The following is a 17,209-nucleotide window of genomic DNA, read 5'->3' on the forward strand; positions in this document are numbered from 1 at the left end:
GACCTGAGACTTTGTCACCAATGGAAATCATATTTATATATCACAATACAGTTGTCACAGATACCTTAAGATGTCATTTACATTTACCACTATTTCAATAGAATTACTGCTAGACTTTTTTTTTTTTTTTACTGCATAGTTACAGAGCACTCATATCCCTATATGATCATTTGTGTGTGTGTTTTTTTAAAGTATTTTGATACCTGGATTTCAATATAATTACTTTCCCTCATAGTCCTATGTGTTTTGTTTATGCATTAATAAAAATATTACCCTGACAAGATACCCATTGACCTCACCACATTGTCAAAGAGATCCCCACCCCCACTCCCAAAATGTTAAGGTTCCCTGAAGAGGATCAGTAAGAGTCAGCAGCCAGGTGACTAATGGTGGAGAAAGCAATGCCCAATGACAACACCAATGGTTGGTGTTCTTGATGGCACACACAAAATTCCTGAGGGCAAATACTATGACCTACTCATTTTATAGCCTCACACAGGGCACCTCCATACATAAGTGCTTAATACATTTTTGATGACTTGACCAGAATGTATAAATGTATATTTCCCTGCTTAAATACAACTCATGACAATATTTTGGCCCATCTGCAGAAACGATTACAATTCTAGACTCTTTTTATCTCCTTGGACTATATTAAATGTATGCTTCCCTAAAATTAACTTCCTTACTTTGGCCTTGCCAAGAATGACACCATGTGAAGAATCCACCACGTGGGACAATGGATTCTCTCCTGGCTTATTTTCTTGGGTAGAAACTGAAACACACATTTAAGCTGTGCCAGGCTGTGTGTGGTAGCCCTGGAATGCCTGGGAGGGCCGACCTGAAAAACAAGTGTTTGCTTATAGTTTAAAACCCCATGCAGAACCGAGAGTAGAAGGGAAGGTGAGAGAGAATACGAGAAAGGTCTCAGTTAGAAACTGAATTAAATAATTACACATTAAGATCTGGATTTCTACAACGCAGATCACCATTTTTATTATTTATGTAAGGTAATAAAATGCATGCTATTAATATGAGTTCAGAATACATTCTTCTATATGTGATGCATTTGAGGGTAATCATACCTTACAATTTTAGAAGGAAAGAACTGAGGCTTATGAACCAGTACCTTCTGGGTCAACTACAATAGAAAGTATATTCCTCTCTCCCTGATAGGCTGAGGCTGGTACAGAGGGAGCATGCACTAATGCATGCAGACTGAGTGAAGCCGAAAGGAAGATGCCTTTTTAAAAAAGTTTCCCCATCTTCTGACTGCAGAGCTAAATGATGATTGACATAACATCATAATGCGTACAATTCTTTACCACTCCTTTTGTAATTTAAAACTATCACATGATTCTTGAGAGACCAATGTAATGAATTATAAGAAAGTCAAAGAACTGGTGCATAATTTCAGAAGTTCTTCAAGTCACAGCAGAATTGATATTCTTTAAGAAACAACTCCAACAGCAACACCAACAACAAAATTCCAACCCATTCCATACGAAAAAACAAAAACAAAAAACCCGTGTCTGCACAGGTGGCAATGGCAACTGTCAGTAGCAAAGTCTATATCACATACAGAGTCCACCCTAACATGGCAAAACAAGGGGGAGACCGAATTGTGTTAAGTTTCAAAAGTTAGAGTACTACATTTGATAAGATATCCAGACCATGAATTCACACATAAACAAAAATGAGCAATCCACGGAAAATATAAGAGATGACCCTGTTGACTAATGCCCTGTCTTTTCTAATCGAAGGCCAGACCTATTCAAACCCAATCACATGAGGATGGAATCAGTAAAGGTCAATTAAAGGCATGCTGAAACTCCAACCGCCTCGCTGACCTTCAGAGCTTGTGACAAATTGCTATCAGTCAATGTCAACTAATGACAGTAGCTCTTTGGCTAATCAATTGTTCTAAAAATGATCAAGAAAACTACTCACAGGACAGCTCATTTTCACATCAATGCCTGTGAAGTATGAAAAGCTCATTTTTTGAGTTTTTAATAAGCTCATAAGTAAAGCAGTTACTTGGTAACAGAGGTCACCTTACAGAAAAAGACAGAACCTTTGTCTGCCTTTTACACATTCTTTTATTACCATATTATAGTAAAAGTATGCCATGGATATGCCAGAGGGCTACATAATAAAACAGGTAACACTTCATCCACATTGGAGACAAATAGTCCTGTGTTAGAGGAAAATCTATTTGGGAGTAAATAATTTCAAATGCATTTTTTCAGTTAAGATGAAGAACAATGACCTCAAATTTACTAGAGATATTGCCTAATAGTGAGAAAATGCACTTTCTGTGAAGACACTCATGGCCAAGTTCATGCCCCTTGATATACAGTTACTACTTTTAGATGGGGAAGTTATATTTCTTTGTTTTAAGATGACCTGCTTTCATGATGCTAAAAGTTAAGCCAATGGAGAACAGAAAACAGTTACTCCCACTCGATGAGTCAATAAGAGGAAAGGTGACTCTCGCCTGGGGCGTTCCTGGGAAAACAATTCCTTCTATCCATCTAACTCCACATGTTTGATAAGCTAATGATATGGACCTTTTGATAACGGGGTTTGCGGAGTGTAATAACTTCCCCTTTCTTTTTTTTACACCTGACTTTTCCCATCAGGAAATCATTTTCCCATTCCGCCTGCCGCAGACCTGCAGAAGCCACGGGGCCACTTACAGTCCAGCATTAAGTGCAACTAAAGGAACACGCGGGGCTGCCGTGGTCTAAGGGCTGAGGCCTGTGGCCAGTTATATTTTACTTTTCCTTCCTCTCCACTAGAAGTGCATTCTAGTGCCACTAAAATATAAGAAGTTCCCTGCGAAGTACAAGAATTAAGAAGTCACTGTGCACAAAAATAGTTCATTCAACTCACTCTGGCCAACAGACAAATGAAATGAAAAAACACACACATACCACTCTTCGTTAAACATTTTTCTTCATTTTCAGGGTTCTTAGGTTATCCTAAACATTGTTTTTAAAACCAGGTGGGGGTTTTTTAAATAGAAAGAAGACTGTTTCTCAACAAGCAGCATTCACTGTGTGTGTGTGTCTGTGTGTGTGTGTTTTCATCTAAAAACCTGCAGATAACAGATTACACCCTAAACCTGAGTTGCTAAGGTAGTTTTTCAAATTAAAATATCCTCTGTCGCCTCCACCACTCTCAAGTTGTCCGTAGGAAAGAAATAAAGGAGGGAGGGCAACACTTAAGCCGAGCCATAATTGGAAGTATGTGAAAAATGAAGTGTCAGTTTGGTCAATAAAGGGCAAAGGTCAAGGGGAACTGCAGCCCAAACTCTGTGCGAAATGTGCTCATTAAGACATCCAATCAGAGTGCTCCTTCCCACCTATCCCATTATTCATCAGACAGCTGACTGTTTCAAACGCCCGGGGTTTGGGCTGTTATTACTTTTCTTCTTCATGTAAAAAGGCGAGCTGGTATATAAATCGTTGCTTAGTCATCTGGAACATAATGTGGCCCTTCCCCACCTCCCTCTCCCCTGGCTCTCCCCACCCCCTCCCCTCCAGCTCTGCCTGCTGGCTTCACAGGTCTGAAACAACTGCCTTGAGAGTCCCTTCAATAATAAATGGAATTGCCTTCTGCCTATAGGTTGCCTGAACTCACACAAAAGCTGGCGTGGAGGGGGATGGGGCAGTGGGAAGCATTGCAACTATTGATACATCATTATAAAGAAGTAGCAGTGCTTTTCAATTGTGCCTCTTTAAAGAAACATGCTGTTTTTGCCTTTTTTTTTCCCAGAGGGAGCAAAGATACAATTGTTGATCTGAGTCCTGCCCCCCAAAGGAGAAGTTCATAAGTGGGCTTTCGAGGTTCCAGCAACCGTTAAAGTCCTTTAGGGTTGAAATGTTTTACATCAAATTTCAATGTAGCAATTCTACTTCTTTATCTTTACAAAAGAGGAAAATGAGGTGAGCTTTAAGTGGGAAGTGTTCTGCCAGGAAAAAATGCCCTTACTTGTTTTCTGTGCTCCTATTCTCAATTCAATAAATCTGTGAATGAGTGAAATGGGATAGGCTCTTAATACATAATACAAATTAATCATATCAATCATCATGCTCCTCTGTACATATCCCAATCATCATTCTATTTAGCACACAATACTAGAATCTCACTCGCCAGCAGCGGATAACCCCCCTGAGGCTAACGCTGAGTCTGTCTTTTTCGAAGCGCTGTCACTATTACAAGGCACAGCGCCAGGCCCAGTGCGGACTCCGGGGGAGGAGTTGTCCAATTGATAACAGAAAGAATGTCCATCAAATGTTCTGTTTTTCCATCCCTATCCACACGAGAGCACTTTGTCACCTAGAATACCCATAGTCAGGAGCTGGGGCTCTGGAATCAGACTGTATGGGTTCAAGTTCAACTCCACCACCAACCAGTGTGACTTTGGGCAAGTCTCTTAGCCTCTTTCAACCTCTGTGACCTCCTTCCTTGACCAAGCGAGAGATGGAAATACACAGACTGTCAGCCCTGACTATGTTATCTCATTATTGTATTGTGATCATGTATTCATGGCTCTTGACTTTGAACCAAAAAAGGGAGAAGCACCCAAACTCAAAATGGGGCCGGTCATATGTAAAGCTACCTGTGAGTCATAGAACGGCTGCCCTCCAGGGAAAAAATACAAAAAGGCACCAGACTGGTTTGGTATTCTCCCACCCCAAACCACATGCTTCCTAGAGTAGGCCCAGATGACGGTCAGTAGGGCAGCAATGCACAGTAGGACAAATAAGACACAAGAAAGAGCCACGTGTCTGCCAGTGTCTACCTCAGCCTATGAGACTCTGCTCGGGGGTTCCTGCAAACACCCCATCCCAAAGCTGTGATAAAACCAAGAGTGGACTCTGACAGCTACTCACTCTTCAATATTTCTGAGCTGGACTTTTTTCACTTCTGAAATGGGAAAATAGCAAATAATTGACAGGGATAGAATAAGGACTCCATTGCATGTCTTTGGGAGTGCTTTGAGGAAGTTAAAGAGTAGACAAAATCAATGTCATAGCAACAGCAGCAGAACCCTGGACCCAATACATTTGTTAGGCCTTCCTCTTCCATGCCCACTTAAAGGAGCTTCGCTGATTAAAGCACCGATTCCCTGCAAGGGGCCCAGAGTGCTAATATCAAATGAAAGCAGATGTCCTGAGGAAGAGCTGCATGATAAGTAATTTGAGTTGGGGGAAAGATTTATTACACAAATCATGGATAAACAGAACAGTAAACCCCTGCAAACAAATAATATACTTTGCTTTTTCTTAATTACCTCTCTGATGTATATACTCTTTAGAATGCCCAAGATTCAATTTTGTATTTTTTTTTTAATGCTTAGGCAAAAAATTTTACTAAAACTATTCCATCAGTCACAACAGCCACTACTTTGGCAAATTATCAGGCACTCAAAATCCCCCAAATTGCTACAATGCTAACTAGAAATTGTTACTGTATTTTGAAATCTTTCAGAACATTATGAATTTCCTGGATGACTTATTTCCTTTTATTTACTTTGAAAGTCCAAAAGAACAGGACTCAGTCGAGATATATAGCCTGTTATACGCCTACACTGTGCGGCAGATACGGTTCTTTAACAGAGGACCAAAGCCTGGAGGATTTCTTCCTTTTGTACCACGGGTGCCATAATGAAGTGGTGAAAATTGAAAAGGAACGAGGAGAAAAGAAATGCAGTACAAATAATACAGTAGAGAAAGTTTTAAAATATGTATTACTGCTGTCTGTGGGGAAAACACCTCTTTGGATATGTTCTTGACAGATTGAGTTATTTCTGTCTATTGGGTATGTATAAAGACATATTTATGGATTTATAAATCTTTTGAAGAGAGCTGTTATTTACCCAGTTGACTAAAATGGACTCAAACTGTGTAAATAACTGTTTAGGACATGCACTACGGGCCAAACGCTGGCACGGCGTCCACACCCGTGTCTGCCAGAAAAGGCAGACAGGGAAAACATGGGAAAGCCACTGTGCACAGTTAATCCGCAGGCTGCACTGAGCCCCGCTCCTCGGGTCTCGGGGATGAAAAAAAGATTTAGAAGGGTCATGGTTGGCATGGAAATGCACATAAGTTGTTGCAGCAACACTTCTAGACGTCGTTCTGCATTTAGCAAGGAATAAGTCACGCTACCAAAGACAGCCCACGGGGAAGGCTAAAGGTGGGACTCCTGACACCTGTACTACCAAGCGGGTGGGGGAGAGGAAAGGGAAGTCGGGACGGAACATTTCTATTTGACCTTGGTGGAGGGAACTGACTTTAGTTCTTTGGTGGAGAACCAGGGAAAGAGAGCATGAAGACTAGAATCTTATACAAATAATCAGGAAACCGAAATTTTAGGTCTGACACTGCACGGGGACCTCAACAAATTCTTCGGCTCACACATAACCTTTCCCCCCTCATCTGTCCAATGGGGCGAGACCTGTTTTATCTGCCACCCAGGACTGTTTCAGAAAGGGTCAACTGAGACCATTCCAACGAGATGATGTATGTAAAAAATGCTTAAAAAAACAACAACAACTAGGTGGTGGTCTTTTATGAAAATGATAACGAGAAACAATGAAAGTGGAAAACTCAAGCAATGTCAAGGCTCTCTGGCTCTTGGTCAGAATCAAGTTCATCACCAAATGGGCCTTTGGAGAGCACTGTTGAAGGGAAAAGGGACATGCAAAACTCCCAGTTCCTTGTTATGACGAGTCTTCCACCGGGGAAGAGTCGGGTGGGGCATGTGCCCTCTGAAAACCCTTTTATCAGATTACGTTGAAGGAGACGTAGTCCATTATAACTTTAAATTCAAGCACATGTTAGCTGCTCCCAAACCTTCAACGCAGCGGCAGCTCGACTACCTGCGTGCTCATGGATGTCAGATATTTGAAAAGCCAGAAGTGAGAAAAGAAAAAGAAACCCAAACAAAAGCACTGGGCTATGACCCCCTGTAGCAATTTTGGAGAACAGGATAAAGGACTGCAATCCCACTCCCACCTTTTGGGGGGCGCCTGGTGTAAGATGAATTCTGAAAGCAGGGCTCTCTGGGGCCAGTGCTGACGTCACCCTCGCTATCGCACTGTGAGCCATGGCACCACAGCATGCAGACACACCCCCCAGGGAAAAAAGGCCCCATGGATTTGTGCTGCATATCGTTTTCCAGTAAAAGTCAGAGGGCCGAGGTCACCTCCTCTGTCTCAGCTCCGAACCCGTTTACTATTCCGGGCTCCATTTTTACTAGCCTTAGAGTTGTGATGAAGTCAGCAACTTTGCTTTGAACTAGAAAATGTCTCAGATGCCTAAAAAAAAAAAGTGACCCCCAGTCCAAATAGCATCCATGTGCCTAAAAAAAAAAATTAACTTTCCTGTTTTTGTTTTCAAACTCATCATGCTACCTTCACTGTGGACTGCAATTCTAATTGGTAGAGAGCGTTAAAGTTAGAAAACAAAATTCTTTTGCTGGCTAACAGCACTCCAATGAAATGTGATCATCAAAGCCGATTTTAAAGTATGGACCTACTGTGGGCTCAGTCAGCCTCAATACAGCTGTCTTTACAGATTCAGATAGAGAAGACTCTTTTAAATTTTGGTTGCATTCATGGAACACAAAAGCCAGTGCCGCTGGTCTCATCAAAATCAATGCAAGACATCTGAATACTCATCCACCTTTTTGCTGAAGATTAGCTTCAGGCCAAACCTTTATTTCCTACGAGTTACGATCAGACTGGTTCATCCATGGGTATGTGTATTCAGAGAGCAACACAAACCAAAGTGATCTGATTTCTTTCCCTTTCTTCCTAATTCCCTTGTAGTCCGGCCTTGCAATAAAGTCAAGCACTTAAGAGATTCAGATAAGTAAATTCAGAAGGATGGCTTCAACCCAGTGGAGAGGGACACCCGACATGGGTTTCTGAAAGGCCCACCGCCTTCTAAGCATCTTAAGACATTGCTAACTTGGAATCCTAGTGGGTGTGTCTTCATGAGCTCTTGAAAATCTTCTAAGGGCAAATAATAATAATACATTTAGTTTGTGTGGGACAGTATTAGTAGCATACTGTCCACACACGTTCCAACTTTGACTTCTCCAGTCTTGCCCTCAGTTGATTCACTGGCCCTGTTTGATGGAGGTGCCCAGGTGACAGGCAGGCAGCTGGCCTGGCATAGGAGAAGGAAAGGATAGGGGCATAACATAAGATGAGCGGATTCTTATATTACATGGGGTTTATGTTCTAGGAAAAGCTGTATAATAGTCACCAACTAGACTATTCTGATTTTTCAACCCTTAAACATGAAATACATAGCAAAGGAGAATAAGGAGAACAGCTTTCCTACCTTGCTCACTGCTGTTATCCCCACTGTGTGATGTGTGGCCACCGCTGGAAGGGCCCGGGGTGCCTCCCGAACGGGTTGATGCTGTGTCATCGTGATCTCTGTTCCAAGAGGGCTGTAGGGACACAAATCAGAAATCCAGATGGAGTGGTTTGTTCCCACTGGTCCCACCGGATCCCATCACATGACAGAGCCACGGAAGGTAGAAGGGACAGCCGTGCCATCTTTCCCATCCCCCTGAGCAAATGCTGCCAGCTCAGAGCTCCACCGGCACGTTGAAAATTGGCCCATTTCTGCTTCTAAGCTGAAATGATATGTACAAATAGTTATTCTGTAAGTAATTGCATGCTTTATTACCAAGGAAAACAAAAACATTCCAAGCAAGAAGGGGGGGTAGGGGGGAGAGAAATGCTGCCACTTGATCCTGACTATTTTTAACATCAACAAACCCTCTGGCACAACAGCCTGCTACTCTGAAAATGCAAAAATGAGCGTGGTGGTCTATAAGGCCGCGGTGATAGATAGAGGCCTCTGATACATCCTGGAAGACAAACATGGCAGAGCTTTTAAGACCTCACAATTAGGCCAGGGTCCATAACAGCAAGTATGTGTCAGCTGTTTGCCGGATGGTACATGGCAAATGGACCAGGCACAGGGACAAAAAAGAAGTGAGAATAACAATAGATTCACATGGGCTGTGTACACTCAGCCCCATGCCGAGCCCTCATGTACTATTGAACGGAAAACAGATGTTGCTTCTTATCAGTGGGTGCATTTGAAAGTAACATTCAGATAGGAAAAAATTGGCTGTAAATTAAATTCTTGGGGAAAACAATCATGGTGACACTTCCCCCAAATCTCCCTTTATCACCAGAAAAGATTTTAATTAGCTTTTAGTGCTAGCTTTCAAAAACAGCCTTCTGAGTCACTGGCCATCCGCACAGTAGGGATGATGCAAAATAGAGAGCTAGTTCTTGGCTTTGTCTTCCAGGAAGCGATATTTGTCTTCCAGACGATTAGTGGGAAAGCAGGGTAATCTTGTATGTAAAATATGTCCACATCACTTTCAGTCACAGGACGTCAATGGGTCATGACTGTGTCGCAAGTGGTCAAGTTTATCAGCCCTCCCAGGATTTTAAATTCGCGCAGCAAAACCAAAGTGCTCTTTGCTAATTTCTTGAAAAGCATTTTCACGTCCCAGAGAAGATAAGGGGGGCTGAAGAGATCAAAATGTTTCAGACAGCCAGGGAGAGAGAAGGAAAGATGCCACCTAAGAGGCATGCTCTGTAAGAATCAGGGGGAGTTGACTGCCCCTGAGAAGGATGCTGGCCTGCAACCAATTCTGTCATGTTGGCCAGAAGATTACCACGGCCTGGAAAATGAAATAAAGTCACAGGAAGATTCGCCCCTGGTATGTTGGACTCAGCCATTATGCTTATTCTCAGCATCAGTGCTAATTGACCTGCCAGTCCTGTGATGGGAAGATAGGGGAACTGTGAAAGAAGTGCTCTGGACAAACACGCATTCTTCAGCATACCAGGAGAATGCTGTAAGCCGTAATCTGGAACACATGCTCAGAATGCAAACAGTTAACGCATAAATTTTCAGTTTGGACAACTGCAGCTCTAAAAGGGGGACTTGTTTATTCAGAGCTCTGCAGAAAGAATGGTACAGCACCCAGGGGACAGACAATGCCAGGCACAAAACCCCGGTGCCTCGACATGTAAAAGGATGTTTTTCTATGTGCTACAAATCCCACTTGAAAATATAATTAGAAGGAGAAAATGGCAAACTATTGCATTAACTGTAATTGAACAAAAGACCAGCAAGGCATGTGGGAGGCTGCAGGAACCCGTGGGAGTTTCAGGATGCACGCCATCCTGCGAGTGACATCTCCTGGGCACTCTCATTTTATTTATGTTGTCCCTCACTACTCCTGTGGACTGCTGATCTGACTTGTAATTAATAGGCAAGCGAGTGGTAACAAGCTAAAATACAGAGCAACAGACTCACCTCATCAGAAGCATGTCTGATAATCTGATTAAGACTAGGACTCTAGAAAGGTGACTTAGAACCAAAGAATTATGCCAAGCGACACAGAAAACTGTCCTCCTTTCTGCTACCACAGACCTGATATATTCACTATCTTTTAATGAGCTCCGCTGATTTATTCAGCTCTGCTCTGCTCCCTCCCCCACTTCTCTACTGTGCAGGATGTAGATTAATTCAATGCTTAATTGTTTAGTAAATTCAATTTCCCACATTCTATTCTGCATAGCTTTAGCTAAGGTTCTTAAATCTTCAGCGGTGAGCCCTGAGCCCAGTGTTTGTGATCTGTGCCTACCTTTTTTCATCACCATTTTTCTTCATCCACCACTTAATTCACCATGAAAAGATTTTCCTTGCTGGAAATTCTGATTCCTCTATGATCTGTGAGGCATTCCGATTCATTGCATTTTCATTGTGTTGGGTCTTAGATGCCGGGCTTCTCTTTTCTCACAGCTATCGCCACATTATACAGGCATTCATGCAAGAAATGTTGGATTCCACCTCAGTTTATCCAAATTTTGTGCAACCTCTATGTTTAAATTTTTGTGTTCACCAAAGGTAGGAGCCAATATTTTCCACCTAATCTCATTCTTCTCACCGCCTTGCTCATCCTGGAAAGGCCTGTGGGTATTGAGTGCACTTTCTCTGAAATGAAATCTAACTTTTGTGGCCCCCTCTTGAATTAGCATTTTGGATATTAGCATTTCAAGAACGGTGTCTTCACATGAAGCTCAGCATTAAGAGAATCCACAAGGTTACCAAAACAGAACAAGAATTATGTTTAGCTCAGTTCATTAAGCATGATTAAAGTCTCAGGATCAGAAATAGCTCATGAACTCTTCGAGTATAAATATGTAGGACAGCCCTAATCAGAAAACTCCCCCCAAATCCATCCACTAGAGAATCTCAGTTGCAAGATCATATCTCTGTGACTGTAATGTGGTTACACCGAACATCATTATTATTTTTAAAATAAAATATGTGCATTTGATTATGTACATCATATATCTGTGAAGTTGTGAGTTGCTTGGGGCCACTTGTAAAATAAAGCTGACAGAATAAAATCAATGATGCATTGCATTACCAGTAGATGTACAGCAAACCTTAGTCATGGTTCTAAATTAAGTCCCAAAGAGGCTCTTTTCTTCAATGTATATAATTTCAGAGGAAGCAATGTCTATGTTCTCATCTACTGAAAATCTGTTAAGACAAGAGGTCCTAATCTGAAGTCCATGGACATTCTATAGAAGGGGGGATCTTATTTTAACAATAATTGTGATTATGTACACACTTACATTTCCCTCCCATTGGGATAGTGTCCATAACTATCATCATTGTCATCAGATTCTCAAAGGGGTATGTGATTCTTTAAGTGTTTGAGAACCACTTCTCCAAGAGATGCTCACTGGGCTAGATGAAAAAACTAGGGCTGGAAAGACCTTTGAGATCATGGAGTCTATACTCTAACTTGACATTGAGAGCCAATGTCAAGTAGTGACATAGAAGCGATGACCTCCTTAGCTACAGGCTCCTCCAGGGCCAGGCTAGTATATGAATCTTCCCTGTCTTGTTCTTTCCTGGCTCAGCACAATGTAGAGGGCATACTCAGCACTCCATCTGTGCTCAGTGAATTAAAATGTCCCATCAACCTTCCCACAGACACACTGCAACTTCCCAAACTCTCCTTCCACTTCAATGTAGCTATCCATTTGGTGGCTTTTTTCCTTCTTCTTCCCTTCATGACTTTTTTTTTTCATTTGTGCCTTAATTTTGGACATACTTCAGGTCTTCCTGTCATTTTTCATGTTTTCATTAGACAATTCCTTTCACTGCTGTGATATGAATTATCACCCATATGCTACAAAATTTATGTCTCTGGATCTCTTCTTTGGTCTTTGGACTTGTATGGCCAACTGCTGCTAAACCATCTCCATACAGAGATGTCCATCTCACTCAGCAAGTCCAAGCTAAACTCTCTCCACCAGACCTTCTATACATTCTACCTTTGTTCTTGATCCCAGTAGGTATAAGCCCATCCATCCATGGCATAAATTTCAGAACTGCCTGGGACACATTCTCCCCGTCCCCCACCACACAGTCAGGCATCAAGTCTTGCCCATTTTCGCCCTTATGTAGGCCCCCTAAGTAATTCTCAAATAAATTCCTCACTTTTCAACTTAGAGATTGCTGTTCTTGTTAAGGCCCTCCCAGCTTTAAAGAGTTCAAGTCAAATCACTCCTCAGCTTTAAAAGAGTTCTATTCTACCAGAACAAGCATGTCAAACTCATGGCCCATGGGCCACATACCTCATTTGTTTGGCCTGTGTTAGCCTTTGAGTTTGACACGCTTGCACTAGAATATAAGCTTCATGAGGACAGGTTGTGCTCACCTCTGCATCCTGCGTATCAAGCATAGTGCCCGACACTCAGGAAATGCCTGTCAAATGAACTAACAGCTCCCTACAGCCTAGGGTGCTCGGCCCTTCAGGCCCATCCTCACCCTTTCTTCCTGCCGGGAATGCCCTTCTCGGGCCTGCCTGGTCCCAGCCCCTGATCACCTCCTACTTAATTAAGTCACAGCTCAAATATCACCTTCCCCAGAATGCCTTCACACACACACACACACACACACACACACACACACACACACACACTTCCCCAAGGATGGGTGAGGCTCTCCTCCCTGAGCACTGAGAGAACCTCATGCCCTCCTCTATCACTTGACTCCCATATTGCTGTGTGGTGACCTGTTATGCCTGTCTGCCGTTCTACACTATGAATGTTCTGCAGTCCTGGACTATACCTTAGTCACCCTTTTATCCTCCATCCCAGGGCAATGTCTATGTCACATTAGATACAAATATGTTTTTGAATAAATAAATGAATAACTTAAGTGATATATAGAGGATCCCTGTGTTAAATTGTCACCGGATGCTATGCTCTCCTATATTAAATATCATAAAACATCTAAAAATGACTTGCATGATTTAAAAACATATCACAAACTCGCATTCACATAAACATACACCACCATAAAAATATATTAACACTCAGTTGCAGTATAACACAGTCCAAAGAAAGGAAACTTGAAGCTACACATATCCCAGTGAAATCTGACGACAACACTTACATGGTCTTAGACAAGTCACAACCTCCCTGACGCTTCATGTCCCTAATCTGTAAATGGGAATAAAGAAATACTCCTCTGCAGACATAACATACATAAATTTTCAGGCATGCAGCAAGCACTCAATAAATAGAATTTACTATAGTTGTTAATGTAACAACACAGGCTGACCTAGTCAACCCTGAGATAGCTACATACAGGTGTATTCAGTTATAGACCTTCTGGAACGAAGGGTTAACCCGAGCTGGCTTAGCATACAGCTTGGTATGCCTTGGGCTATCTCCCAGCTGGTGTGTGCTCAGGGAATGCAAACTGATCTTATTTTCACCTTCAAATAACATGATTTTACAGGTGGCTTGCTCCTCCCCACCCTATCAAGTCTAATTTGATCCCTAATATTTATAAATCATGTTACAGTATACAAAGCACTTTGACATATCTTCTCTCTTGGTCATCCATCACATCAGTATGATGCCAGAAACTTTTTTTGTTCAGGCCAGAAATAGTGGGGTTCTTTTCTTTGAAATTTCTACACTTCCTGTCCTATTCCAAAATATGGATAAATGAGAGTCTGGTGATCTTGACATACACAGCAGCTCTGTGAAAAATGATGAAATAATCATAGTGTTCAAAATTGAAAGTTAGTCTGCACCTATCCATGGGCAGGCTTCTCTTGCTCTTCTCATCTGCGTTTTCAAACCAGCAGAGTCTCTTGAATAAATTATCTCTGGGGGCCTGAAAGAGCTGGCACATCTCAAGTGAACCATCTAGCCCCTCCAGGTCGGGGGAGTCACCAGTCCAGGCAGGGAATACACCCATGTATGTGATGCTCCTGCACACACACACTCCAATTCCCACATCTGCACGTGTCCATACATACATGCACACACACATGACTATGTTCTCCCATGAAGCACACACAGCAGACAGGATCACTGAGTGCCACCATCCCACACCTCCAGCGTTGTCACATCTCCTTAGTGCCCTCCGCCAGACTTTTTCACCTCTGTCTAAACAATGTCTCTTAGGATCCTTAAAGGCACAGAACCTCAGCAGATTGATTCCTTATATGTTTCTCAATCAATGATGTCATCTGAGGAAAAGGGACCAGAAAGACCCATGCAGAGGTGCCACTATGAAAAGGCACACATGTTTACCTGCATGTGTTTGAAGTTGAGAAATAGGAGATGCTGAGATTTTCATTTATTTATGAGTATTTGAAAGTCTGTTAGGGGCCCTGGTGGGGTGGCTCAGTTGGTTGGGGCATCGTCCCATACACCAGAAGGTTGCGAATTCGATCCTTAGTCAGGGCACCTGCAGGAGGCAACCGATAGTTTCTCTCTCACATTGATGTTTCCATCTCTCCTCTCTCTCTCTCTCTCTCTCTCTCTCTCTCTCTCTCTCTCTCTCTCTCTCTCTTATCAATAAGAACATATTCTTGGGTGAGGATTCAAAAAAAGAAGTCTGAAGTCTGATATGCTGACACTCCTATTTGAAAATCTTAGTGACACCTGCTTGATAACCGGAACACACTATGCATGTAAGCATTCAACTCACTCAACAACCAAAGAGCACCTACAATTTGCTAGAGCCCAAGATAAAGCCTGCTCCTCTCAAAACATACGCCCCTGAGGCTATGTCTACCCAACTTCAAATTCAAGTAATTCAGCAAAAAATGTGAAATTCTTCATATGGATTTCAAAAGAATCCCTGGAAATCATTAAGCAAAATTCACTTAACCATGACAAGTGTGAGCAGGGTGTTCTGTTTGAACACAGTACACCTGCCCTCTCCCCCTGTCAGCTTTGAGATGTTTTTAAATACCAGGAGCTCACAGATTAATACTTCAGGGTGCACACATGCTGTGGATTCAGGGGTTGCATGAAAATGTGCTTGGGAACGGTCTGGAGGTGAAACATCTTCTAAGTGCACGCTCTGTCCTGCTGACTCATGAACAAGTGTGGGGAGGTGATGGTTGTGCTGGGCAGAGCTGGCAGGAGCCTGACGCAGTGCCTGGTGGTGACCCACACGTGCCTTTCACGGGAGGCTCACTTGTTAGAAGGTTATCTCCCTTGCACACTTCTTCCGACTCTCTCCATCGACTCTCCTTTTTCTCATTTCCTTCCCTGTCCCCACCCTCGCAACCTTGCCATTGCCAAGTCTGTAGGCCTGCCAGGGTTCTTGTTGAGCCCCTTTTTAATGCTGCGATAAAATATGCTTATTGCCCCACTTAAGAGAGGCCTGAAGGGTAATTTTGAGGACTCAGGGCAGATGGTAAATTGGTGGTGAGACCATGGAAACCCAGCCCTGCTCTCCAAATCTGTGGCTCTCACCGAGACACCGCACTTCCTCTTCGCACCCTTCCAGCCCAACCATGTCTGCCACTGTGGACTTTTAATCTAGCAACGCATCTCAATGACTATCCAATTATCCCTTAGTTATGACTCTATTTTAACAACTGCATTTGCCAGCCAGTGTCTTTTCAAACAACCTAAGTGTGTCTAGTTCTGCATCAAATAAGGTTGATTTCGAAAACCTTAACAATTTAGCAACTGTGATGTATTGCTTTAAGTACACACACACACACATTCATAAGCACACACATATGATCATATGATAGAAGTCATGGGTAGTTTGCAGAGGCAGAGACAGCATCTGTTAAATTGAGTTCATTTCCCAGTTCTCACGTACCACAAATAAAACCTACAAAAATGATAATTTTTCAAACACTGAATCCTCTCTCTCTGTGTAATGAGGCATATAAAGAGGAGGAGAAGAATTTTTGTGCTTTTTATTTTTTTCCTTTTTGCCTTTGGTGAAAATTCTCCAAGGAGTAATTTCATCTTTAAATGAAAAGTTTTGTATCAGGTGATTGAGCTCCAGGAATCACTGAAGCCTCAGGTTCAGACACGGGGAGACGCACAAGCGCACACTCACACTCACGCCTACACAGCAACATACACCTACCATGCGCGGAGAAGTCAGGCAAAAAAATTGTGGGAAACCTAATTTTAATGTTACATTGTAATGAAATGTAAAGCAGCTTGACAGTCAACTACATTTTTAAAGTCCTCTAGCCCTCAAATACTTTGCTGTCCTGCACAAGTCTATGCCCCATTCTCTTCCAGGCCTGGCTGCTATGGGCGGTGAGGGCAGAGACCCCAGGAGGCTCTGGACCAAGACCAGCACCGTGGGTCACTTCCCAATGCCCCTTAAAATATTAACTTGCCCACAGTCTAATATCTTTTAGGTCTCAACTCTGACGCTCTCAGACCATCACTCATCTGCATTGTTGAACTCATTCATCCACAAAATTTTAAATGAATCAATAATGCTAAGCAAACATCTACTGATATAAAACATCACCCAAAATACTCCAAAAGCTTTCCGTAAGAAACCTACACAGCACTGATACATACATCCTGCCCAATTGCTTTACATTGAGAATCAATGCCAACACCATCCCATGAGGACCCACTGTGGTCTCAGAAGAGAATCTAGATTCCTACATGGAGTAGGTACCTTCAGGGAAAAGAAGTTACAAGCAGAGAGAAACTGCTACCAAGAAGTGACAATCAGTTTTTTTAAAAAAAATCTTAAAACCGGAAAGTAGATGAGTAATTCACAAATTATTCAAGTGCACTGAATGTTCAAATTCTACTAAGCAGTTTGTT

General features: G+C 42.4%; 1 protein-coding gene across 1 annotated transcript in view; it reads right to left on the reverse strand.

Annotated features, from left to right (window-relative positions):
• Positions 1–17,209, reverse strand: part of MEIS1 (Meis homeobox 1) — a 132,419-nt gene that overhangs the window by 95,902 nt on the left and 19,308 nt on the right. Inside the window, exon 7 of the mRNA XM_080684461.1 lies at positions 8,364–8,475. Within this exon, the coding sequence (XP_080540587.1) occupies positions 8,364–8,475 (112 nt within the window). The remainder of the gene's footprint in view (positions 1–8,363; positions 8,476–17,209) is intronic.

The sequence above is a fragment of the Plecotus auritus genome (genome assembly GCF_963455305.1).
Source record: "Plecotus auritus genome assembly, chromosome: 8".
Taxonomy (NCBI): domain Eukaryota; kingdom Metazoa; phylum Chordata; class Mammalia; order Chiroptera; family Vespertilionidae; genus Plecotus; species Plecotus auritus.